Source organism: Ascaphus truei, chromosome 1 (genome assembly GCF_040206685.1).
Source record: "Ascaphus truei isolate aAscTru1 chromosome 1, aAscTru1.hap1, whole genome shotgun sequence".
In the NCBI taxonomy this organism is placed as follows: Eukaryota; Metazoa; Chordata; class Amphibia; order Anura; family Ascaphidae; genus Ascaphus; species Ascaphus truei.
Genome location: NC_134483.1, coordinates 506,064,537 through 506,091,966, shown reverse-complemented (window position 1 = coordinate 506,091,966; position 27,430 = coordinate 506,064,537). Strand labels below are relative to the sequence as shown.

Here is a 27,430-nt window from a genome sequence, read left to right as displayed (position 1 = left end):
CAGGATTCTCTCGGTGTCTGTCTACATTGCTTGGTATTATTTAAAAAAAGATTAACACCAGGATTCCCTAAACTCCAATAAGGACATGTCTCCCGTGTTAACAGGCTCTGACTTGAATGGCAGTGGGATCATGTTGTGACACCCTTTACCAAAGCTCAGTGATTCTCCCCCGTAATCCTGGGGATCACATCAAAAATATTTTTCAAGTGAGACCACACAGGCACATAGCTTCTAAGGTTAGAAACGTAAACTTCACTAAATATTGATGTGCTTTCAGGTCAACCTACTGTATGATGGGCAAAACTATGAGAACAATGGCTCAAAGATGTCAGTGGGACTGGTGTGTCACATTGCTCATGCCTAGTGCTTTCTAGTGCCCTCCAAATCCTAATGGAGAAACCCCTGATGTAATTGGACAGAGCAGGGGTCTCCAAACCTGTCCTCAAGAGCCGCACACAGGCCAGCTTTTATGATATCCCTGTTTCAGCACAGTTGGCTCAATCAGTGGCTCAGTCGAGCACTGAGGCTCTGATTGAGCCACCTGTGCTGAAACAGGGATATCCATAAAAGCCGGCCTGTGTGTGGCTCTTGAGGACAGGTTTGAAGACCCCTGGGATAGAGGACAGTGCGGACAGGCGCCATTACTAATCAACGTTTCAACTTGGCCCTATTTTCCTTAAGCGGAGGATACTATGGGAAAGTAGGCCTAGAGATAATATAAATAAAATGTACCCACTATTACACAGTAGTACATAGATTGTTTCAGGTACATGTGACTTGGCCAAGCTCACGAGATGACACTAATGTTTAAACCAAGTGTAGCCAAGTGCCCCTGGCTATAACTTTCTACTGGCCTCAACAACATAAGTCCTGATAGGAATAGGCAGTGTTGGGGTTAAACTCCTGCGCAGGGCCTAGCCTACAGTTGCAGCCTGGATGGGTACTATGTTGCCTTATCCAGGGGCAGTTGGAGTGTCATACCTGGGGAGTGTACTGACGGGGTCACATGTATATGGTGTGATACTGTCAGTACGTAGACCTGCCCTGTTATGGGGCGGGGTTACAAGCCCTTCCCCCTGGGTATAAAAGCTGATACTCCACCAAATTGAGGTGTGCTATGATTGGGCTGTCTGGTATGCTGTGATACCCTTTTCCCTACAAGATGGTAAAGGAGCTGAGGAGGGACTCTTGGTGCCTCAAGTCCCTGGGATCTGCTCCAGGGAATGGAGATGATGCCATGCTGTCTACCCCAGCAGTGCGCAAAGTGGGGGGTGCCCCCCAGGGGGGACGGGAGAATTTCCAAGGGGCGCGGCGGCTACAGAGGTCCTGCGCTATCCCCCAACGCATTTAAATTAAGTGCCGGGGGGACCACGTGAGGCCTCTGCAGCTTCACTTACCAGATCTTTGGCGACGCAACACCATGGTAACCAGCGTTAAATGACGCCGCGGGATCACGTTGCCAAGGTAACTTGACGTGATGTCATTTGACGCCGGAGCCGAGGAGAGGGGGCGCGAGGCAGAAGGTTAGGAGGCAGGGGGGGGGGCGCAACTTGAAAACACCATGGGATGGAGACGCTGCACCCTTAAAAGGAAAAGCCTGCCCTGTTGCTGCTCCCACATAACATCCATAGAGCAACTCAGACCGCCTGTAACCAGCACGTGAGCTACAGTACCAAGGAAATACCCATGTAGTGGCCAGATCTCCCGTGGCAGGGGGAACAGGTGCTACACAAGTTTATGTTTCAAAAGTAGTGATATTACCACTAGATAATTTCAAGACGGCGAAACCAAAAACCCCACTGCTTCTGCACCAGTTACATGTAAATCAGATTCAACAGTCATTTACAATAATGTAAAATTAAACGATACATTATTCCTGACACAAAAAACAAATACAGTAAATACAGTGGACAGAAGTCGTATCTATCACATATATTTAATCAAAACTATTTTGTAATTAAAGTAATATTACTTTTATTGTGTCAGCTGAGCTCACACTGCAAAACGGCTGTGCAAAAGTGAAAGAAATTGGCTCTATTCTCCATGTATCCCAGCTAAACGCCAGAGTCTGTAACAAGACCACAGTGGTTACTCAGCCCAAAACGTCATAATGTTTAATCTGATTAAAAAGACCATTTAACACGTAATTGGGAATGCATTTGTGGCTCACATTAAAAAATGTTATTTAGTTTTAAACCTGTAGGACATAGAATAAATTATTCAGGCAAAAAAAGATGTTAATGAAAGAATAAAGGCAAACTGAAAGTAATTGTTACTGCCACAATATTGGTTTGAGCAAAACGAATTAAGGGTACATCAGTTATGATAAGAACAGTAACGATGTGTTTACTTCCTTGCATAGAACTCCTCATCATATTAAGTGCATTACTCAAGTGCACCGGATGTCCTTCCAATAATACTCCGCCTGTAACAACTGACGCATGTAGGGCAACAGAGATGCAATTTAATGGGCAGTATTTACTAATGCAGGGGCGCTCAAACTCTAGTCCTCAGACCCCCCTGCCCTCCTGACGACAGGTCAGGTTTTCAGGATATCCCAGCTTCAGCACAGGTGGCTCAATTAGACTTACTGAGCCACCTGTGCTGAAGCAGGGACTGATTGAACCACCTGTGCTGAAGCAGGGACTCATTAAGCCTCCTGTGCTGAAGCAGGGACTGATTGAGCCACCTTTGCTGAAGCAGGGACTTATTGAGCCACCTGTGGTGAAGCTTGGATATCCTGAAAACCTGTTCTGTTGGGAGGCATGAGGACTCACGTTGAGCACCCTTGTACTAAAGGCTGGCACTCCATAAGACATCAAATGAATGAGCTCTAAGGTGTCTTCTGCTGCCTGTATTGGTCTGTGGCACAGCATTTCTTAGTAAATATGACCCAATATCTTTCTCAGGCCCCTATTTAATATGCTGCGAGGTTGCTTGTCTGGAGAAGGTGCAGCACCATTCAAGTAAAGGGGCTTGAAATACTCTCCAGCATGCAGAAACAGTTTCTCAGTATACAGAAAATGGGTATTGGTATCAATTTAATCTCTAAACCGTTTTAATGTATGACCCATATTAGTCATTTTCTCAATCAACCCTTGCAATCTGGAGGAGACATGGGCTCTGCTTGTTATCGTACTATGATAGGGTGGGTTGTACTGTAAGGCTGCGTCCATGCTGCTGAAGACCGCGCGGAGGCGTGCGTGCCTGTGACATCACCCGCGTTTTTTGGCCATGCTAGACACGCCGTGGAAGGGAGGGGGCATGTCTAGGGGCATCACTGACCTGGTGCGTTGACGAACCGCACACGGGGCCTGTCCGTCGCGCCGCGGAATCAGGTTTATTCTATGGGTGCGATCATTGCCTTAAGGCATTGTGATGGCGTTGTGTGCGCACGTCCCCACGCGGTCTTCGGCAGTATGGGTGCCGCCTAAAGTAATATGTCATAAACATCAGCATCAATCCTATGATGGTCTTTAATATATTACATACTATCGGTGACATATTCCCAAATGAATCTGTCATTTTAAGCCAATCAATGAAACTATAAGTACCAGACTTTTTAGTACGTGTGTCTCCCTTTGAATGCTTTTGGTCCACATTTAAAGTGTCACCCATTTGTAATGGCTATGACTTGTGGGCAGGCAGTGTCACTCAGTCTCAGAGAAATCATTGGCCTTGTTGGAGTTTCACTCTTTAAAGCTAAATGTATTTGGTTCACACACACTCTTTTGTGGGTTTTATCCATTTATCTCCGTCCTTGTGACCTTTGTCTTTGCTGCTTAGTACTAGTAATGGGAACCACACAGTATATACGTTTATTAAAGCTTAACGATTTGATATACATTTACTAAAGCAAAAGGTCTAATGCTGCAATCAGCTGATTTATTTATTCTAGCAAACTGCAAGTTAAGCGTCCAAAAATCAATTGGGGAACAAATGTTTGTATTGGGTTAGTGCCCGCCAAGTAATGGGGTTTGAAGTTAGTTCAGGGAAGTGTGTGTACTTTGTGACAATTATGTGGACATTACAACTGCTAATTTATTCATGATGAACTAAATACACCCTGAAAATAACATTAAAAGTAATGGCCGCATTCCAATACTGGCAACTCAATTCACAATAGTACAACAGAGTGATCAATTCTTACAGCAGCTCTAACGTTAAACGGACATTTCCTCTTGCCGTTTTTATTGTTTTTGTAAACGCAGCAGTTTCTTGCCTTTACAGCAAAGCGATTATCTAAGTTGCCGACTGCTCCCTTCTCCCTTGGTCGATCAGGGAAGATCCGGTTTCCCAGGGCATACAATATGGCTGCCTTTTTCAAAAGAGGAAGGCTGTAGCTACCTAAATAGTTGCTGTAGCAACCCAAGGAAGCTTAACACAGTAAAAGTCATTAAAAAGGACATAAAGAGTGCAAAATAAAACATGCAGGAATCATTATCTAATACTACACCACAGATTTATGAAAACAAACATATATTGGATTTTTTTTACATGAAATGCTGCTTTAATTGCATGTAGTTATGAATATAAAATGAAAGGTTAAAAAAGGTTAGTTTTTCTAAACACACATTTCACTATTTATAATCACATATTTCTGTATGTGTTTCCAATTGTGATTGTTTCTCTGTTTAGTGATCACACTGTGGTGTAATACCAGACAAGCACTTCAGCATAAAGGGGTTCAATAAAACTTAGGGAGAGAATCAGAATATGGGGCGTATACAGGGTTGCCACCACTCCGGGTTTGACCCGGAGACTACGGGCTACGGGTTTACCTGGAAAATCTCCGGGCGGCGGCGTGTGGTGGCATCTCCCCCTGCAAATCCCGTCAACATGGCTGCTGCGCCATAAATGGTGCTGCGTTGCCATGACAACGCGATGCTACGTGACGTCGCGCGGCATCACATGATGCCCTGGCACCATAAGGCATCCCGTTGTCATGGCAACTTGCCGCCACGTGACGCTGTGACCACGTTGTCATGGCAAGGCACACCATTGATCGCGGAGCCATGCTGACTACAGCTTGAAGGAGGAGATGATACCGCCGAAGGTAAGAGAAATACATATATAAATAGGATAAATAAATGTAAAAAATCTTATTGCAAAAAGTCTCCAGGTTAGCTTTCAATAGAAGCTGGCATCATGTGCAATGCCTCGCACAAGTTTGGCCTTTAAAAGAATAAAGAATAGTAATAGTATTTCTTTTTGCAGCAAAGTTCATTATCCTTCAATGACTTCCCTCAAATACGGTGCACTATTTTGCTTAAAAATGTAAAGCAAAGGAGTCTTGCATAGCAAATTTGAACTCGTAACAATTCCACTACCTAAAGGATTTCCACGTATTATTTCTCAGTGTCGTAGAAACAGGTCTAAGCAAAGCTCAAAGTTAGTAATAATTCTGGGACCGGGGTCTTAAACTGACAACAATAAGAGTCAACATTGATTTTATATTCAACCTAAGAGTGAAAGCATCTCAACCCTTAACGGCCCGTTACATAACACTCTGGCAGCGACGGGGTTGTATGGATCATCTACTGCAGCGGTGCGCAAACTGTGGGGCGCGACCCCCAGGGGGGGCGCGACACTGCCGACGGGGGGCGCAGGGTTTACAGAGGCCCCGCGCGCTTCCCGAAGGCACTTAAATTAAGTGCCGGGTGAGCTGCAGGGCCTCTGTAAACCTAACTTACCGTGGCTCTGGCGGCTTCCTCCCTGCGGCGCCATGGCAACGCGGCGTCAAAATGACGCTGCGAGGTCATGTGACGTCACGTTGCTATGGCAACGTGACGTCATTACGCCGGAGCGCGGGTAAGTTGGGGTTGGGGGGGGCGCGGGAGCGAGGGGACAGCCGTCAGGGGGGCGCAGGGAAAAAAGTTTGCGCCCCCCTGATCTACTGTACTGTAGGTCAGAAAGTTGACCTACAGTAAGGTCACTAAACGAGCCTTGTGAAAGTTTGTTGTTAAATGCAACCGTTTAAATATTGACCAGATAGTCAATGATAGCAAATTACTTTTGTTCCTTACATATACTACTCTGTGACTTTTGTGACCAATTCCTTTGTTGTAGGTGATAAAAGAGGTCTGCAGTAGTTATGCTGGGCCAGTGGATTCCGATGGACAGTCATCAAGCTCTCCTGTGCCAAAGGCCGAACTGGAAAAGGTAAAACAATAAGAACATCTTCTAAGGGCTAGAAGATCCAAAAAGCTCTGTTAATCAGGACTCCTAACGTAACGCGATCTTCTTCATTAGGAATCGCCGATAGTTTCCTGAGGTTAACACGTATTCTCAAAGCTAATTACATGCAAAAACAACAGTCGGAATACATCGTATTAGCATTGGTCTAACATCACATTATTTTAGCATAAAGCTGATTTAGTTTCTGCTTTACCAGAAACGGTACGTTAAGGACTGAATGTCATAGTAGGACCCTGAAAAGTGGCTTTGAGACAGACAGAAAGAGAGAGAGAGTGAGAGAGAGAGAGAGAGAGCGAGAGAGCGAGAGACAGAGAGAGCGAGAGACAGAGAGAGAGAGAGAGAGAGCGAGAGACAGAGAGAGCGAGAGACAGAGAGAGCGAGAGACAGAGAGAGAGAGAGAGACACAGAGAGAGTGAGAGACACAGAGAGCGAGAGACAGAGAGAGCGAGAGACACAGAGAGAGCGAGAGACACAGAGAGAGCGAGAGACAGACAGAGACAGACAGAGACAGACAGAGTGAGAGAGACAGACAGAGAGACAGACAGACAGACAGAGACAGACAGACAGACAGAGAGACAGACACCTGGGAAATATACTAATCTGAATATGCTAAGTATATTCAAATGATTTAAGTAAGAACATTTCCGTGCTATCTTGGGTGTGTCCGCAGTTATTGCCCCCTCTATTTCCCTTTTTCTCTCTCAAAAGCGCTATTTCAGTGTCTGGATGTGAGTAATGCCAAGTGTAGGTATAGGACCTAACTAACGTAATGTAAAGTCCCCACGTTAACCTTAACTGACTAGTGGATATGCAATGTTTGGTAAAGCCTCTTTTGCATGCGCCCTAGTTAATGCAATGCTCTTTACCTATTTACATATAAAATGTGGACAGAGAACATAAGCAAAATCAATCAATGCACATCCTGTTTACTTGAACTGTGAGTGTAACCATTCATTCAATGGAAAAATCATATGTAAAGTGGATAGCAAAGTGCAAAAGCAGGGCTCCTCATTAAAAAACAATTAGAGAATTCTGTCTCCGAGGACCCACGCTTATGCTATACTTTAATAATATTCACAATATGTGCAATTTACACGTTGCAACTTCAGTTTGAATGATTTTTATTGACTAAACAAATGAAACATAACTTAAAGGCAATGAAAGCTAATGCTAATGCAACTTCTTTTGTGCAGAAATTTTCAACAGAGAGGCCAAGCTCAGATGGAGAAGGGAACCTAGAAAATGGAACTGTGATTCCCAATGGAAAGGAGCTGGGTATGTATGGCATATATCATTTATATACATGTATACGTTCACTACTCTATAGTATGTTCTATTTATCACATGTGTGCTACCCCTTTGTGTTCCTAACGCAACATAGATAATATTTCAAAATCAATGTTGATGTAGTGCTCTAGTCAACATGGCAACGTCTAGTCAATTATTGGTGGAGCATCTAAACGCCGGAGGGGTAGCAATCCCATTTCAGGCCGCAGATTCAAAGATGTCATCGTGACGTAGAATCAGAGCTGAGGAGAGACACTGCGGGCTCTTGGCTGCTTGCGGATTAGTTTAGAGGCTTCCATAGTCTCTCTTATAACTTCTCTTCTAAGGAATATTTACATTTGCAAGAAACAAAAACATAAAAACAGCTAAATATTTCTCAATTACAAAAATAAATAACTCTACAAGAAATGTGTGTGCATCTGTGTATGTGTGTGTGTATATATATATATATATATATATATATATATATATATATATATATATATATATATATATATATATATATATATATATGTCCACGATACTCCAGAATGAGAAAAATATAAATATACACTCCTAAATCCTTCTCCATCAAGGATTCTCCTAATTTATCCCCATTTAATTTGTAAGTCGCCTTTTTATTCCCAAATGCATAACCTTACATTTATCTGCCTCATCTGCCATTTACAGTACCTGCCCATGTTTCCAGTCTATCAAAGTCCTCCTGGAGAGAAATTACATCCTGCTCTGATTTTACTACCTTACACAATTTTAGTGTCATCAGCAAAAATGGAGACTTTGCTCTTTATGCCAACATCAAGGTCATTAATAAACAAGTTAAAAAATAAATAAAATGGGACTATCCCAGAAAACTCAGGGTAGATGCAGATGTAGCAGACGTTATTGCACCCGTTAACGGGACTCGTTGTGTTAACGCCAGCGCAATATGTATCGCACACTTTGAAAACAATGGTAATGCATGCGTTATGGAGGTAAAGTATGTTTACTTTATGAGGCAGCAAGCAGGCTTAACCTTTCTTTTGGGAATGCCATGCTGCCCGTGCCATCACAGTTACTATAAGAATATTCGGACATTAAAAAAAGTTTTTGTGGGTAAAAAAACACACTGTGCTCATTTGCATGTCATTACCCAGAATCCCTGGCTGCAGTGGAAGCACTGTTTGCTAAGCGATAATGAGGAAATACAGGGTTGCAGACCTGTTTGCGACATTCATTTGCACCACATGTGGTATTTTTAGTTGCTATAGGAATATTGAAAGGCGCCAACAATCTATATTTAACTAATGAAACGTGCCACTTTGGTCCTAAACACAACTGCCCCCTCAAAAGTAGAATAGCTGTCAATGACATTCTAGGACTTGCGTGAGACTTGCCGAGTAACATTACCTAACCTGCTGAGTAAATATGGCTGTTTCCATTAACCGACGCTGCTAGTAACCAAACTCTGACACCTACTGTTCCTGAAAAGAAGAATTTGAGTCTTGGAGGTTAGGACCCGGTTTAGCATTTAGATAGAAAAATAAATCAACAGCAGGTACTTTCATTCGGCTCACATTGTATATCCATTTTCTCCACCCTGAGAAATGAAGGGTTCCCATATGTCTGTTGCAGGTACTGTTGAATGTTTTAAGTGTGTTAGCTTCCACCACCTCTGGTTCTTTCAGGGAGAATGACTTCCTCAGATCTCCCCTGGGTAGACCACCCAGCAGCTTTACAGCACGGCCCTTTGTTATAGCATTTCCCTTTATATGGAAATGTCTTCTTTACTGCAACGTATGTATACCCCTGTGGTTCCTCCATGTCTGGCCTCTGCTCTAAACCTTCTACTGAAAACCTTTGTAGGATCTAAAGTTTCATTAACATACGTCCTACAACTTTGAAGGCGTTACTTGTTTGGTAACAAAAGTAAAGCTGCAGGTTATGGAAAGAGAAGCAAATTTATATACCATAAGAATGTGTGTGTGTGTGTGTGTGTGTGTGTGTGTGTGTGTGTGTGTGTGTGTGTGTGTGTGTGTGTGTGTGTGTGTGTGTGTGTGTGTGTGTGTCTTCTTACAGTTGTGTGACTGATCCTAGGAGGGACTGCACTTTTAAACAAAATGTACTAATAGTGATGTTTAGGTTAATTCTGGGCGATTAGGCCTGTATTATCAAATTATGACCCGCATGTTTTTATTTAAATTTTAAAGCTAGTTTGTAAACATGGGCTGAGACATGGGACGGGTTTCTTCAGCTGTTACATTATGTCAGCTGTCACAGTGTGTTCCCCAAGAGTTTGCCCAGGTCCCCCCTCCTCTCTTTTGGTCCCTGATAAGGGTGGGATATAGGCAGAAACTCTTCATTGACAAACACTCCCCTATTCACAGGGCCCAAATAAATATTCTTACTAATTTCCAAAGAAAACAAGCAGTCACGGTTTAGCATTAAACCTGGTTATCTTTGTGTAAGAAAGACAATTAGATGTTTACCTTTTTTTGTTTTTACAAAATGTTGATTCTAGCTCATCTGCCAGGGATTGCACCTTTTAAGAGACATGGGGAATTGTTCAATGTCTTTTATAGTGTTTATTTCATACTGTCTAGGAAATATGGACCAATATCGTCCTAGCAGGGTAATATGGCTGCCAGCATGTCATTGCTAAGGAGCCACCCAGTAACAATAAAGCCATATTTACTACTCTATATCCACTCCATAAGACACCTTCCTGCTCGAAGACAGTTACGGCCCCAATTAAGTGAATGGATCTTCAAGGGTCATATTTACTAAGAGGCGTTACTCTTTTAGACATCTCTCATGCCAGCAGACACCTTACAGCTTATTTACTTCAATATTGCTGTTAAGGGCCTTATTTACTAAGCAGTGCTTCGGAGCAGCAGTCTGCGCTGATCACATTTTTACCTTGTGTAATAAGTCTTTTCCTGCCTTTTCCAAGAAATGAGGCTTCGTTCTGGAGATATACAGTAAGAGTTTGAAATATGAAGTGTCTGGTTAAAATAAAGTTCTGCACAGAGCCCATTGCAGTGAAAAGGTTACAGATATAACCTGAGATGCAAAAGATGAAGAAAATCATGTTTTTTTTTAAAACACTAAAACAGCAGGACATGCTCCGTGGGCAAGATATCAACATTATGGGTTAAACTCAGATAGACTGCTGGGGGGGATTGCTGCCTAACTCTGAGTGCTTACCAGAGTGCAACGGCCTCTCCGGCACTCGCAGTCACGTGACCGCTCCATCACGGATGACGGAACAGGAAGGGAGGAGTCACCCTTCTTATGTTCCTCTTCATTGTAGTTCACGGCAAAAAGTTGGCAATATACCATGACAGATGTTGCCAGCCTTAGTGTTCTCGGTGCCAGATCCTGTCACTTCCCCCAGCAACAAGACATTCTCTGTGGGAGGTCCCATTCGGCAGGACGGACCCCACACGAGAAGCAATGGCTTTTACTGTTCCGGGTGCCACTGCGTATTGCTTTTCTTCCGGGGACAGTAAGTCTGATTTCATCTGTACATGTACACCGTAACAACTAGGTAAAATGAAATAAAAAGGAGATAATGCTGTATTCTTCACGAGATGGGTCAGGCAGCTTTGTTGAAACATTTTGACAATATTGTAAGATTCAGGGGGGCTGAAATTGACTGAAACTCAACACCAGTAGAGCCAACTCAAATCCTCAAGGGCAACCAACAGGTCAAGTTTTGAGGATATCCCAGCTTCATCCCAGGTGACTCAATCAGTGGTTCAGTCAAAGACTGAGCCACTGATTGAGCCGCCTGGACTGAAGCAGGGATATCCTTAAAACCTGATCTGGTGTTGGCCACACTCCTACTCTACACCAATACTCCCGATTGTCCTGAAACAGTACTAATCTGTCCTATTGAACAATGCTGCGTGGAAGGTGGAGGGGAACGGACAGGATTGGCAGAAGAGAGCCGGGCAGATGTGTAATGAATGCACTGCAATCTCTTTGATAAATCTAGCGTCATAAATTAGTTGACAAGTCATCACAAAGATAGTGGCCTTATAATTTATGTAGGTGTAGCCAGTCTTTAAAACTAGTTACACTACAATAGATGGCGAGCTTTCTTTCTCGTTAGAATGACATTTTGTTTGGTTTAGTTTCAAATATGGTCAACATAACCCAGTTTTAATCACAGTGATTTATTTTAAAGTGACATATTGCTTTGACTGGCTGCCATTGCGCTTGTATGGTAATGCAGTCAAAGGCCAATGAAAGCAGGTCATAGACATTCCTCTTTATTTTAGTGTACTTGGAACGACTCCATGATACACAGGGACTCTAGGCACAAATCACTAAGTCAGGCAATTGTTGTGTTGTAGACCAAATAAAAGTGAAGGGTTATGCGATAAGTAATAAGTTATGTCAACCCCATCCCGGCTAGTGAGACCAACAGTGCATTAATGCGAAGGGATTCATATGTTGCCTTTCAATATGGGTCGGCAATGGGGTTGGCAACTGTTTCACCCCAAAAATAAATGATAACAAATATTTTACTTTTAAAAATAAATAGATTTTTTTTATTTGTAGTGTTTTACTCAGTGAGTAATGTTGAAACGTGGTTATAATATAGAAAGGTGTCAGTTTATGGAAAACAAACCAAAATAATACAGAGGTTTTCATACAGCAGTTAGGATACATTTCTATAGAGCAGCATACTATATATATTAAAATATAGAAAACCAGTGTCTTAATGCTGTGCTGTTTTGCTCAGTTATACACATCAGGAAAAATGGGTACGTGAACATTACTTGCAGGAAATTCCTGTACTTCCTGTAGGGAGAACGAGTGGCTCAGTGAGTAAAGACACTGACTTTGTAAACCTGGTTCAATTCCCAATCTCAGTTCGTTGTGATCTTCGGTAAAAAAACAGAGATTGTGAACTCATCTGGGCAGGGTCTGTGTCTATAAAAATTCCTATCTGCTACGTACCACACACTATACTGTAATTGTGAAGTGATTTGAGTCCCATTGGGAGCAAAGCGCTACACAAAATAAAAATGATTATTAGTATTATTACTTCGCCTTTATAATCGATACCACATGTTTTATTGGGAAATTATCCAATGATTTGAGAAATTAACCAGGAGATGGGATTACTGGATTTAATAATATCAAGTAATGTAATAGCAAGTATTTGTCAGGAAACATTGATCATAACATGGTCTCATTTGAAATAAATGATTAACACCATATTACAAGGGTTCAATAAAGACTTAACATTTTTGAAAGGCAGATTTAATAAACTAACAAATAAATTGGGATGACATTTTTGCAGGAAAAAATGTGGAAGATAAATGGGAAGTCTTTAAAACATTGTCAGGTACGTGTTTGGGTAACAAATATAAAAGAAACAACTCTAAACCAATGTGGCTAAATTAACAGATAGTTGAGGAATTGGTAAAGAAGAGGAGGGCGTTTAAATTTTTAAAGTCAGAAAGGACGGAGGCATCATATCAGAATTATAAGGAATGTAACAAAAGTTGTGAAAGGACAATCAAATTAGCAAAAATATAAAATGACAAAAGGATTGCAATAGAAAGTAAAATGTTCTTCAAGTACCTTAATAACAAAAAAGATTAGAAAAGAGAATAAGCTGTAGGAACCATTCAGTGTGAGATGGGCTGGCAAATTATTGGAGATAAGGAAAAGGTGGAGGTACAGTATATTATCTGCCTCTGTATTTACCAAAGAGGTGTTCAGTGCAAAAATATGGCAACAGGAGGAAGCCACAACCTCTATTAACGGACAATTGGTTAAAGATTCAGTCCAAGTGCAGCATTAAAAAATAAATAAATAGAATTGAAGCAGGGGATCTCCAGAGCTCAACCACATTGGTTTCAGCTCTGAGAACACCCAGCTTCCAGAGATACTTACCTCTGTGTGGGGTCACAAAAATCTAGTCTGGATAATTATCCAAGCTAGAGAAGAAACCCACTATTGCACTCTAGAGGGGCAACAAAAGATGGGACAATGTATTATCCCAAGCTGGTAGCCTAAGTGCCCAACGACGCAAAACAAAAAAGATTTATTGGAGAACAATAGATAGTGTAGCCTTAAGTTTAGGGTATATACGGAGCTCTGGTGATAAGCTGAATGAAAGCTGGTTGTTAGAAAACACATTATAGATGTGTCAATGGTGTTACACATTCATGAAATGTAATAAAAAACATACATATAAGAACATCACTCAAACATATAGTTAAGCTGTCAGTCAAAAGTATAGATAGAGTTTGATAATAAAAAACTACTCAAAGTTAATGAGGAAATAGATGCACTCTTAGCAGAAACAAAAAAATGGAGTGAGGATACAGAATTTGAGAACCTTGAAAAACGCCTCAAAATATACATAGAGAAATTAACAACGGAAATTAAAAGTAGAAAACAAAGCAAGTTTATAAGAGACTCTACTGATTTCAAGGAAGGGAACATTTTCAGATATAAGAACAAACCGGTCAGAACATCAAAGGGCAGAACATATGAGTCCGAGGCAGACTGGGATACCTCAGTGAGTGATGCAGAACAGGACCCCTCCATAAGTAAGACAGGAGGGGTGGTCATCACTATGACACCCCTTACACCTCTACCAGCAATAGCCCTGACTCTTTGTTAGAAGAGACTGGTGCACCAACAGACTAACCCGTAAGAGGAAGACCAGGTGGGGAAAGGGAGGTCTCTCTAAGGGACAGGGATATATGGGGCTATCGAGGACAGAGACCCTGGAGGGTTCGACCCAGAGAGACTAGGTAGTCAATCTCTCCAAAAAAGTTCTTAGTCCTACCCACATCAATATATTATCGAAAGGTCTCTCTTTCTTACCTACTAATCATCTCAATGTTTTTGAGTGCATCTCTTCTCTCGTAAATTGCTGCTACATACATTTTTTGCAAGGCGGCGAAGGAATCAGTATATCCAATATACCCTTTGAACATTTTGATGCAGCTGATTTCTCCTGTCTTAGGAACATAAATAGCTTATTAGAGGAAAGCGAAAGGGTACCATGAGAAGGACCATTCACTGAGCTTAGGAACCAGTCTAAATTTACCCGACCAATGGAGACGAGCACAAACGTTGATATGTTCTCCAAAACTGGTTACTGCGGACATTAAGAAACTGTCCCAATACTATGGCCCTTATAACTTGAGGCTATCAGAGCGTACAGCTCTTAAAGATTTACAAACAGATACAACAATTACCATAAAACCCTCTGATAAAGGGGGCAATGTTGTAATACTTGATAAAGAAGCATACCAAAACGAATGTACTCACCTCCTAAGTGACCAGAGGTGCTATACAATACTTCCTAATGATCCTACCACTACCTTCTCTAAAGAGTTGAAAAACATACTAGAGGAAGGATTAGTGAACAAGGTGATCTCACAAAAAGAGTTTGACTTCATGTTGATTTTGAATCCCCAGATAGCAACGTTTTATCATCTCCCTAAGCTACATAAAGGCAAAATTCCACCTCCGGTCTTGGGGATCAATAACTTAACATCCCATGCAAGTCAATACTTAGATGTGGTTTTGCGCCCTTTTGTCCATTCAATGAGGGATTCATATATACACCATTTTTGTGATTGTATATGTATTACATCAGTATTCATCCATACTACACATTTTTGGGGACTTATATATACCATCCTTATTTAGAGGACGTCATCATTTATATATGCCGAGATAACATTCCTTCTCTTTAAGCGGGATCCAGGGATCTATTCTTTAAATTGAGTCTTACACTCTAGTGGAACTGTTTTGCCCACAGCCAACAGAGAAACATCCACTCAGTGGATTAAGGGTTAAGAGTCGCTGTCAATATAGAGCTCGTATTAGGCTAAACCAATAGGGATTCTCCTATTAGCCCCCTTCCCTTTCATTAGGAGATATGGTATTTAAGGAGGGAGGGAGGGGAGTAGTATGCACTACCTCTCCTTGCCCTGACGAAGTGTAATCTGTTACGCGAAGCGGCCCGTCGGTTTTTGATGACGTCACGCTCTTGACGTCGGTGGGGGTGACCTGCGGTGTCCAGGAGCTTCGGTGTATCGAGTACTGGGATATCCACTCGACTGATCTGGTTGTATTCAGTGTTGTTTACTTGCTTTTCCTTCACCATTTAGCTTGTCGGTCTTTACACATTGCTTATACTGTCGCTATGTGGAGATAGCCTTATGCATGGCTCCCTGCTGCTATAGCTTATGGGTTAAATTGACCACACATAAAGATCAGGCTTTTCCCCAGCGATTTTAGCTACATATACAGTATATATATATATATATATATATATATATATATATATATATATATATATATATATATATACTGCCAGAGCTGCTTTCATGCTGTGTTTGTTTTACACAAGCTTTACTCAGACACACTATCCATGATCGCATACTCTGTTGCTATTGCAATGTTATTCTTTAGACTGACAACTTAACTATATGTTTGGGTGATGTTGTTATATGTATGTTTTTTATTACATTTCATGAATGTGTAACACCATTGACACATCTATAATGTTTTTTCTAACAACCAGCTTTCATTCAGCTTATCACCAGAGCTCCGTCATAGGAACCCCATGTATATGCTAATTGGACATTATCTATACCCCATACCATACTAATTTGGGGATTATATTTCCTACGCATCTGGGATACCTGTAGTAGGCCTTTGAGGAGCCCTATCTAACCTCTTAAACACTGTGTCACCCTCACCTTATTTTTAATACACTTGTATATACCCTACACTTAAGGCTAAACTATCTATTGTTCCCCAATAAATCTTTTTTGTTTTGCGTCGTTGGGCACTTAGGCTACCATCTTGGGATTATACATTGTCCCATCTTTTGTTACCCCCATAGAGTGCAATAGTGGATTATTATCCAGACTAGATTTTTGTGCTCCTATATCCTATATTCCCCATGCACCATGGGATTTTATGTTAATTGTGGTATTTCTGGAGAGCGATAAGCATTTCTCTGTGTTTTGTCTCTGTATGGGGTGCCGGTATTTCTCCTCAGTTTAAATGTCCCGAGCATGCCGACAAATAGGAAGCTGCACCGGATGAAGTCATGGCTTCCTATTGGCCCACATGAGGCAGGAAATATAAAGTCACAATTACAGGAACCCCAGCTAGCCTTTCCGAAGCTTCTACCGGCAACCCACACAGAGGTAAGTATCTTGGGAAGAAGGGGCCCCCCTGAGCTGAAATTAACGTGTTCAGCTCCGGAGATCCTGTGCTTCAAACCCATTATAAAAAATAGGGGAAGAAGTGCATAGCTGGCGTGATAAAATTGAATTAATTAAAGCAACTGGCCCTGATAGCATGCACCCAAGGGTTCATTATTAAAATAGGGAGCTAGATCACAACCAAGGAATTACGGACCTGTAAGCCTGACATCAAGAGTGGGGAAGCTACTTAGAAGGTTTAGTATGGGATAATATTCAGGAATACCTAATGGATAACACAATTATTAGTAATTGTCAGCAAGGATTTATGAAGGATAGTTCATGCCAAACTAACCTTATTTGTTTCTTTGAGGATGTAAGTAGGCATTTAAACCAGGCTAATGCAGTTGATCTAGTTAGATTTTGCAAAGGCTTTTGATATGGTGCCACACGAGGTTATTGTACAAAATAAAGGAGATTGGTCTCTTAAAGTATTTGCACCTTGATTGAAAACTGGTAAAAGGATATACAATAGAGAGTTGTTATAAATGGAACCTTTTCAGGTTGGGCTAAAGTGGTGAGTAGAGTATCTTGGGGATCGGTACTGGGACCCCTGCTTTTTAACTTGTTTATCAATGACCTTGAGGTTGGCATAGAGAGCATTGTCTCCATCTTTGATGATGACTCTAAATTGTGTCAGATAGTAAAATCAGAAGAATTTAATTTCTCTCCAGATTGACTTGGATAGACTGAAAACTTGGGCAGGTAAATGACAGATGAGGTTTAATAAAGATCAATCTAAGGTTCTGCATGTTGGAAACAAGAATAAACAGGCAATTTACAAATTAAATGGGGAAATATTAGGTAAATCCTTGATGGAGAAGGATTTAGGAGTAGTGTCTATTGTCAGGCTGTAGCTGCAAAGGCAAATAAGATATTATCTTGAATTAAACTGTGTATGGATGGAAGGGAAGAAAGCATAATTATGCCACTGTATAAAGTATTAGTAAAACCACACATAAAAAATACATTATGCAACTAGAAAATGTACAGAGAAGAGCCACCAAATTAATAAAGGGGATGGAAAATCTGAGTTATGACTCATGTAAATTGGGGTCACCCTTAAGGTTGGAGGAAAAGAGATTTCACCAGCAACAAAGGAAAGAGTTCTTTACAGCAAGGGCTGTTATACTATGGAATTAATTACCCATGGAGAGACTGTGATGGCAGATACAATAGATATCTTTTTTTTTAAAAAGTTGGACTTTTTTTAGCACGGAAACGTATACAGAGATATACCAAATATGTAAACATCGGAAGGATGTTGATCCAGGGAGTAAGTAATCTGATTGACATTATTGGAGTCAGGAAGGAATTAATTATTTTCCCCTTATGAGACATTGGATATCAATATATAATTGATATCCTCGATATCAATATACTGTAAGTTCTGTACACATATAGGTATATCTGTCGTCTAAATTTAACATAGGGTGAACTCAATGGACAAATGTCTTTTTTCAACCTTCTCTACTATAAAACTGTCACTTTCTATTTTGAAAATTCATTATTTGAATATTTGTAGCTAGACTAAACAAATAGTCCGGACTTTATAAGAAATAAGAAATAGTTAGCAACTTTAGAATTCCTACTGCTTTCTTACCTTTATTTGCACTGTATAATAAATCCGTATTGAATACGGTGCAGTCACTGAAGGATTATTTCATCTTTTTCACTTTTATATGTCTCCTAATATCACCTCTGTACACACGACCCCCAGATTTACCTAGTCACCCAGATCCATATGTGGAAGTTTAGTTCCAAATCTTGTCAGCAATCTTTTTTTAGATGTTAATGCTTTAATAGCATCAACACAATAATGACTACAACACCCTATCTCCAAATGCACTGACTAGCTTTCTCATGCGCTAGTAAGCCTACAGCACAGGTACGGCATACTTCCTGCATCTATGTTTCTCACCATTACCTTGTGATGCTGCTTTTTTTATATATAGGATTGAAGCAGGGGGTGTCTCGAGCTGAACTGCATTAATTTCGGCTCCGGGGACCCCATGCTTGCTGAGATACTTACCTCTGCAGGGGGTGCCGGTAGCTGCTCTGGCTGGGCTGTGTGTGGGGAACACAATGGCTGCTTAATGTCCCGCATCAGGCGAGCCAATAGGAAGCTTTGATGTCATCCCTTGCGGCTTCCTATTGGCCTGCATGACCAGGACCTTTAAACCTCTGAAGCTTCTACAGACACCCACTAATGAGGTAAGTGTCTTGGGGAGCAGGGGGTCCCCGGAGGTGAAAGGAATGAGATTCAGCTCTGTAGACCCCTTGCTTGCCACCTATTAAAAAGAAACATGTTCTGCTCAATTAACTTCAAACGACATGGGAGGGAGGGGCAGGTGAAGTGAGAGGGGGAGAGAGAGGAGTCCTATTTTTGTGTCAAAAGTGACTTATACACCTCCCCTGTGACCAAAAATGATCACACCTGAGATACACACCTGAAAATATGCTAATTTTAATCGTTTCATTATACCTTGCATATTACTATTAGCATATGTATCAAGTGTCTCAACCTTGTGTTCAGTTTTGTTCACAGGTATTTCTCAATGTGTATAAAGGAGTGTTTGGGGAGGTATATACTGTAAGTCACTTGGCTCTCTCTTTCTCTCCCCCCCATCCCTCCTCCTCCCTAAATCCTACATTTCAGCGTCAGTAAGGGACCTCTGTGGATCTGGGCCACAGTGTTAGCCATTCTATAGCTGATATCATCATTCATCATGAGTGTGCATACTTAGCTTGTTGGAAACTTAGTGTATGAATCCAAATGCTCATATCCCTGTATTATTTATATTGCTCCGTGTATTTTAATTATGTATAGCTTCACTGTTAATCTTGATGTACTGTACATCAATGTAAAGTTTAAAAAAAGCTGAATAAAGCCCCTAATACAAGCAGCATGATATTTTATATTCTTAACCAATTTTTTTTAATGTAACATATTTATTAAGTGTTTTTCTATTGCTGCAGAATTTGACACATGCTGCGCTAGTTTTCTGCACTAAAACACAATCTGTTACGCCACCTTCAAAAAAAAAAAACCCTGCAGAAAGCCACACAGAAAAGTAACGCAAGTCACACATTTCTTAATACGTGTACCTGCACCATTATGGAACTGTAACTCCGCCATAACTCCTCCCATGTGCTACATAAATCCCTCATCTCGTCCCAAACAGACAGACCTGCCCGGAAATGGCACAGCAGGTGCAAATAGTACATATAGGCTGCCTGGCACAGGTATACAGGAGGGCCCCGGGCATGCGGCGGGTTCCGTTCTAAGGGCCCGCCGCAATGCGAAAATCTCCGGAAAGCGGAACAGGCGATTTTCGATGTGTGCGCATGTGCAGACTGGCAATACGCCCATTTACGCATGCGCAACCTCAGCAAACCCCCCCATTCTGCGCATTCACGACTTCAGACCTGCCCGTTCTGCGCATGCGCGACCTCAGACTAGCCCGTTCTGCACATGTGCAGACATGGCGGCCTCCTCGGTACCGCCGTATCGGCGGATCGCCGAGAAGCGGGGCCTTGCTGTATTTCAGAGCTACAGTAGTTGCAAGAAAATCACATTGCGTCTACATTTTGCCTTTGATACATAGAGCCTTAGGCTTCTAAGTCTTTAATCCCTTCACTGGATAATGGGACTTGCTAGTCCCTTTGAACAACTATTACAAATGCATTATAAAACGCAATGCAAAAAATGTAAACTAATTATTAATGGCTTTCTTAGAAATAGGTTTCTGCCTGGGGCTGCTTCTTCTATATGAGAAGCTCTTAGCTCACAAACATCCGCTTTTCTTCCTTTGCCGTCCCACAGTGTAACGCTTAACACTTTCGTCTCACAAATATTGTTTTTTTTATTAGTGAAAAGAAAGAAAAGCAACAAGACTGAGACAAAAAGTGCAGTGACTAAAGTGACGGGGAAAAAGATAACGAAGATAATTGGTCTTGGGAAGAAAAAGCCAAGTACCGACGAACAGACGTCATCAGCTGAAGAAGATGTCCCAACATGTGGTGAGTCTTCTGAGATTCTTCCATTGCACATTATATATATTATACTGCTATAAAGGGTGACCAGTCCTTGGCGCTCCATCCCCATTGACATTTCTTATTTGTGTTCACATAGTCAATATTCACATAATTATCAGTAGAATAAAGAGTAGCGGACTCTCCGCATGCCTCGTCACATAGCTAATGGTGCATCTGAGCATCCCATTGCTCTTGAAGTAAGGTAAATATATAAACATAATGTGATGTGATGACGTCAGAGAGGTAGTCCAAGACGATCTACAAATAAATATCTAGTGGGTAGCGGGAGTCGGTGAAGGTGGTATTGACCCGCGGTGGGTGTTAAGGCCTTGCGGGAGGAGTTAACCCCCTAATTACCTTTGCGATTACTAATGTTACTAAACCCGGTTTGTTGGGGGTACAGGGGGTGGATGAAGGGGGTAGTTGCCCCAAGGGGGGGGTGGTTAGGCCCTCGGGTGGGTAGCAGGAGTGGTTAACCCGTTCATTACCATAGCAGTTACCACCACTTTGGTAGTGAAGGGGTTAACTCTCTCTGCAACCTTCCCGGCAGGCCTAGCCACCCACCCTGAGGCAACTACCCCCTTCATCCCCCCCTGTAACCCCAACAACCCGGGTACACGGGTTTAACACCTTTATTGCCTTAACCTACCCCAGTGTCTTTATGTTTTTATGTTCCCCATACCCTCATTTGTACCCCACACTTCCCTCCCCTTTGTATCTACTTTCCCCCACCCCCCCACCCCATCCTAGTGTGATAATTAGAGCTGTATACTTTGCCAAATGAGTCAGTGAGCAGTTCCAATTTGGTACATTTATATTATTTACGCTATTAAATTTGTGGCTTATTCTGAAACTATCTACGTGTTTCTATCTATTATAGTGTGCTGGAGCCTACTTTGGGATTTACATGATTTTGAGTGGGGTTGTTTGGGCCCACTACGCTTCGTGCACCTCAACATTTTTCATCATATTTTCTGGTTTAGAGTGCGGTCTATTATTGTTTATATTGAATTGCTGATATACTGTACTGTGTGCATAGATAGATATTTAAATTTATTTGTCCTTCAAGTGCATCACCAACACTATTTCAGTTAAAACTCTTGAGTTCCAGGGGGGTGATCTAACTTACTGTTTTTGAAATTGTTGAAGACCCCTCTGGCAGCAGAATAATGAATAGTGAAGCACAGCATAATTGTAACTTGTTTCATTGCAGGCTATCTGAATGTACTTTCCAACAACCGCTGGCGGGAACGCTGGTGCCGAGTTAAAGACAATAAACTCCTCTTCCACAAAGACAGAACAGATCTGAAGAGCCACATAGTTGCAATTCCTCTTAGAGGTTGTGAAGTTATTCCTGGCTTGGACTCCAAACATCCCCTGACATTCCGACTGCTGCGCAACGCTCAGGAAGTCGCTGTGCTGGAGGTACACGTTTCTGTTCTTTTAATGCAAAAAATGTTTGGGTCCATATTAAGCTGGCGCGAGCCAGTGAGTGCAATAGCGGGGTGGCCATGGCACTTTTTTGTGTGTTGGCTAATGCCATTACTATGGTGTTTGCTTGGCTGGCGCGTGGTGTGTGTGCCACCGCTACATCTGTACATGTCTCTTGTACTGCTTTCTAATTGCAGTTCTACTTCCGATAGGCCATGAAGACTTCACTAATAGAAGCGAGTGGCTGTACACGAAGTGGCGTAATGTCATTTTCTGTCCAAAACCACCAAGCAGATTTTGTTTTCAAATATTATAGTTGAACAAGTTTTGGGCATTTGCTCTTTAAGGTGGATGCGCTTATTACTGGTACCTTCTAAATACCATTACTGATTTCCACAGTAGTATTTTGTTCTACCCCAAGTAGTGTAAAAAGTTAATGTCGATGTCTCTGGGATCAGTGAGCTCCTAGACGAGTATGTCCATGCTCTTCCTTATGCCGAGACACAACCTGGGTGCACAATTTAAAAGGAAAATATATATATGGAAAGTGCCCTGTTAAAGAAAGGGAGGAATTACAATGTAAGGGAGATTTTACAGTTGACATCACATCAGTATTTCACTGTTACAGAATAAAAAAGTGTTTAAATTGTAAAGTCTCAATTGTGACCAAAAAAAGTAATTTCAGGAGCCGTTGTATTAAAAACAGCACGATACAATTACCAGTTTACTGCTGGCAACAGTTACTGTACCTTCACTTCCACTACTGCTGTGAACCTCCAGAAACAGACATTTCAATTTCATAATGGGAATATCAGAATACATTCTACACCATGTTTAAACATTCACAAACCTTTCATATTATTATCCAGGCTTACTAGGCAGAGCAATCAGTTTTTTGCTTGAACTTTCACAGGAATTTCTTAATAAGTAGAAATCTATTTGCCATATTTGTCTCAGAGGAAAAGATCACTTTGCATTTGGCAAAATTGTGCATTGGATCAGTTTAGGAATAATGAATAGATGTTGATATGCATTTCAGAATCACATAAATTCCTCCTGGAGACGTCACGTATAATGCATTTTTAGGCGTTAAATTAATCCTCACTAGTTTCTGTTTCACAAGCTTTTGTATCACTATATGTATACGTTTTTATGGAAATGTATGAAAACTGCGGATTTACTACAATTTGGGTAGCCTTAGAATATTACATACAGATGTAGCAGACATTATCACTTCCGTTAAGGCGATGCGCTGTTTAACAGCGGAGCTATCGAAAACAATGTTTAAGGAAATAACGTATAGATTATTAACGCATTATTTTGTGAGTTATTTCTCATTGACCAGGTAATATTGTCGGCTACATCTGTTGACGCTATTAAACATAAACATTTGAGGTATTTATTTGTCTCTCACTCAGACTTGTCACTATCCCGGTATTTACCATTCACGATTCATGTGGCTACCACAGTATTATATCAAATCGTTGACAAAATCCTGAAAAATTACTAATTTTTTTTAATTTAATGTTAAAATGTTATGGCTAACCTTTGATATTAGAACATATAAATAGCTAAATTGCTGAATGTATGCGATCTCTACAAAGTTAAACATCAAGCGTCTTGTAAGGAAACTATTTAAAACAGGATGGTCAACTCCAGTCCTTAAGAGCTACCAACAGGTCAGGTTTTCAGGATATCCCTGCTTCAGCACAGGTGACTCAAGAAGTGGCAACTGAGCCACCTGTGCTGAAGCAGGGATGTCTGGAAAACCTGACATGTTGGCAGCTCTTGAGGACTGGAGTTGGCTACCCCTTCTGTAGATGTATTATTATACTGTGTATGTCAAACTGTGCATAATCATACATTTCGGAGCATATGAATGCAAGGTTTATTTAATTTATTTTTCTCTTTAAAGGCTTCATCCTCAGAAAATATGGGCAGATGGATTGGGATATTACTTGCTGGAACTGGGTCATCTACAGATCCTGGAGCTCTGCATTATGATTATATTGATGTAGATACGACTGCAAATGTGATACAAACGGCAAAACAGTCTTTCTGGTAAGAACATGTATATAACAGGAGGTACATCTTTAAAAACCTAGAAGTTTGGAGACTTGTATTGTGGTTTCTATTGCGGTTGTTCAATAACAGATCAGCCTCAGAGTATGGTACCTTTTACATTTCTTACAGATTGAATACAAGAGTGTACAAGTCTTTCAGAATCTTGCAGGGCCCTTCTTCAGGTGTATAATTCATGCATGTGAGCAACTTAAATCATTTAAAGGATTACAGTTTGTGAGATCTATCTTCCTCTACTTATACTGTCTATAAGATTATTGTTCCTATGGAAAATGAAAGTATATAGCTCAACCCCGTTATAGCGCGATCCGCTACAACTTCTCCCATGCGCCCCCCTCTGGAATTGCCTACCACGTACCATCAGACTCTCCCCCGGGTTTTAGACATCCAAAAACTCTTGGAATAAAAGAAGCCTATCTGGCTTACCTCTAAGGCCACGCTTATAGTGCCGGCAACGCGACATCACCCGAAAACAAATGCATTGCCGCCGCGTGCACTTATAGTAAGCACGATGGCGACAATGCGATGGAGCGACGTCGCCGTTGCCAAAACTGGTAGCCGGCAAAATTTGAATTTTTAAGGGCTGTCGCCTCATGTGACAGCCCTTGAACCAATCAAATGTAAGGAAACCCGTGACGCCGCCGCCCGGCGAAATATAACTTTCGCCTGTGGCGACGGGTGACGTCACCCATCGTGGCGACGGGTGACGTCACCCATCGTGGCGACGGGTGACGTCACCCATCGTGGCGACGCGTGATGTCACCCATCGTGTCGACGGGTGACGTCACCCATCGCGTCGCCGTTGCCATCGACGGCACTATAGGCGCGGCCTAACATCCATCTTCCTTCTATACTACCCCATTGGAACCAGCTGAACTGCAGGACCAATCTCCATACTATGTAACCCTCACCTCCCCCCACTAATATCCCTACTCTCAATCCTTAATGGGTTCAGCAGTCTAGCTGGGCTGAAGGAGTGGCTCAGTGAGTAAAGTCACTGACTTTGGCACAGAGTTTGAAGCAGTGGAACCTGGTTCAATTCCTAGTGTCTGCTCCTTGTGACCTTGGGCAAGTCACTTTATCTCCCTGTGCCTCAGGCACCAAAAGCATAGATTGTAAGCTGTATAGGGCAGGGACTGTGTCTGTAAACCTAGCAGCGCTATACAAGAACAAACAAATTATTATTATTATTATTGTCTATCTGAATGCCAGAGCGGGTTTGATACCCTGTATAGGCTTAGTCCAGCCTAAGGCTGCGTCCATAGTGGTTCCGACAGCGTGAGAGACATCGCTCGTGCCAAATTCAAACCAATGGAGGCCAATGCACATGTGCATAGTTTGTACGTAAGCACAAGGTGAACTTGTTTGTCTTTGCAGTGCGAAGGCCGAGTCACGTGAGCGGATTGCCCAATAAGGGCGGACCAGCTCTGTGATGTTACGGCCACCTACCCGACGCCTCTGCCTGCAGGACAAAAATCTATCCTGCTACGGGCGAGTGTGATGCCGCGCGGACACTTGCGCATGCATACACTATGTACTCGGCCTAAGGGTCTTACTTACTAAGCAGTACTTTGGCATAACACACCTTTCGCTGTCAGAAGACACCTTACTGCAATTTAGTTCTGAAACAGATTGTATAAAAGGTGTTGATGGCTATATGGCCGATCCCTGTTCCAGCCTCAACTGCAATGACTTGATACCTTGCAGTGATTTAGTGATGTCCGGCCTTTGTTTTGTTACATTATTGCAACTGCGGCATATGTTATGAAGTAAGTCTGCACCTTAAAATATCTTTTCTTTTAGGCCTCGTTCATGGTGGCAGAGACAGGAGGTGGAGGGCACGTCCGCGTGTGCGCGCGTCAGTCTGCTGGGCGATCTGTGCACATCATCCCCAGCAGACCTTTGCTAGCATTGAGGAGGCGGGTCTACAGACCTCAGCTTACGGATGGGTGTTGCTCTGTTCAAATCATTTTCAAGAATGATTTGATTGGCTAACAAAGTACCAGTGACGCTGCTGCAGCTTGAAAAAACAACTTGAGTTGTTTATGAAAACTGTAGCAAGCGTCAACTCTGTGCTTCGGTGACAGGGTAGCTTCTACCCTGACAACTGGTATTTACTTTAAATACTTTGTTTCGAACGCGCGCGCGCACGTCGCGAAGCAGGCACCCTGAATGAGGCCTTAGAGGCAGCGTAGAAGGAAATTAGACAAGTGAGACAGGGAAATATATTATACACCTTAATTGGAATTTGAATATAATACACCCTTATAGTCACGCCCCAGTTTACTGTAGTAGTGCTGCCAATATCTTTACTTTGTGTACCTCTTTTATTTGACATATACAGTACACTAAATTGTTGGATTTTTGCCATCATAAATAGCATGAAAAGGTGTAGGAGATATAATTGGGAGCTGTGTCAATCTCCCTTGTTCGCCTTTATGGAAAGTTAAGAAAAATATAGTTTATTCAGAATATTGTTTCCCAGCCTATTAGCCAAGGTTCTTACATTATGTCTGATGTAGATTGTTAGCATGATATGTCAAGCCAGACTTGTCTGAGATGTTTGACACATGGAAACGAGGAAAACATGACTGACGGATTATAGTATTTGTTGCATCCCACTATAACATTGTACTTTGATACAGTTCCACTTACTTCTCAAGAAAATGTTCTGGAAGCAATTTGCTAAATGTAATCAATTTTCCCAAACAAATGTAATGATCCATAACGCAAGGATTTGAGGTTTATGGTTTATTTGGAACTACAGGTATTTTTGTGGAAATGAACTTTTCAACATGGACCCTTAAATTGATTATGCATGTCATTGTTTCCTCCTGAATTTACTGCCCCCTCTCAAACTAGAAGAGAGAACAAAGCAGCAGTCAGTTAGTCTGCGCGAATACTCGGAAATCCCACACATAAAAAACTGAAGGAAGTCATATCCCTCTTACGTTTGCCTGTTGTAAAATATACAGATGTAGCGTCATTTATCATCTATTTATCATTGGTTCAGTTTGGGACTTCATCTTTACACCTGGACCACATCACAAAGTGACTTAATCCATCAGTAATAACCCACTTCACATTTTGGAACAATTATATTAAATAAATAAGTTCAGTATATAAAGTGAATGCCTAAATTACAAAATTAATTC

General features: G+C 41.6%; 1 protein-coding gene across 4 annotated transcripts in view; it reads left to right on the top strand.

The window, feature by feature from the left end:
* The window catches only part of AFAP1 (actin filament associated protein 1), a 173,855-nt gene that overhangs the window by 111,334 nt on the left and 35,091 nt on the right, over positions 1–27,430 (top strand). For all 4 annotated transcript variants that reach the window (XM_075569859.1, XM_075569833.1, XM_075569851.1 and 1 more), the window contains exons 7-11: positions 6,070–6,162; positions 7,392–7,473; positions 20,598–20,747; positions 21,976–22,187; positions 24,109–24,254. In XM_075569859.1, the coding sequence (XP_075425974.1) occupies positions 6,070–6,162; positions 7,392–7,473; positions 20,598–20,747; positions 21,976–22,187; positions 24,109–24,254 (683 nt within the window). The remainder of the gene's footprint in view (positions 1–6,069; positions 6,163–7,391; positions 7,474–20,597; positions 20,748–21,975; positions 22,188–24,108; positions 24,255–27,430) is intronic.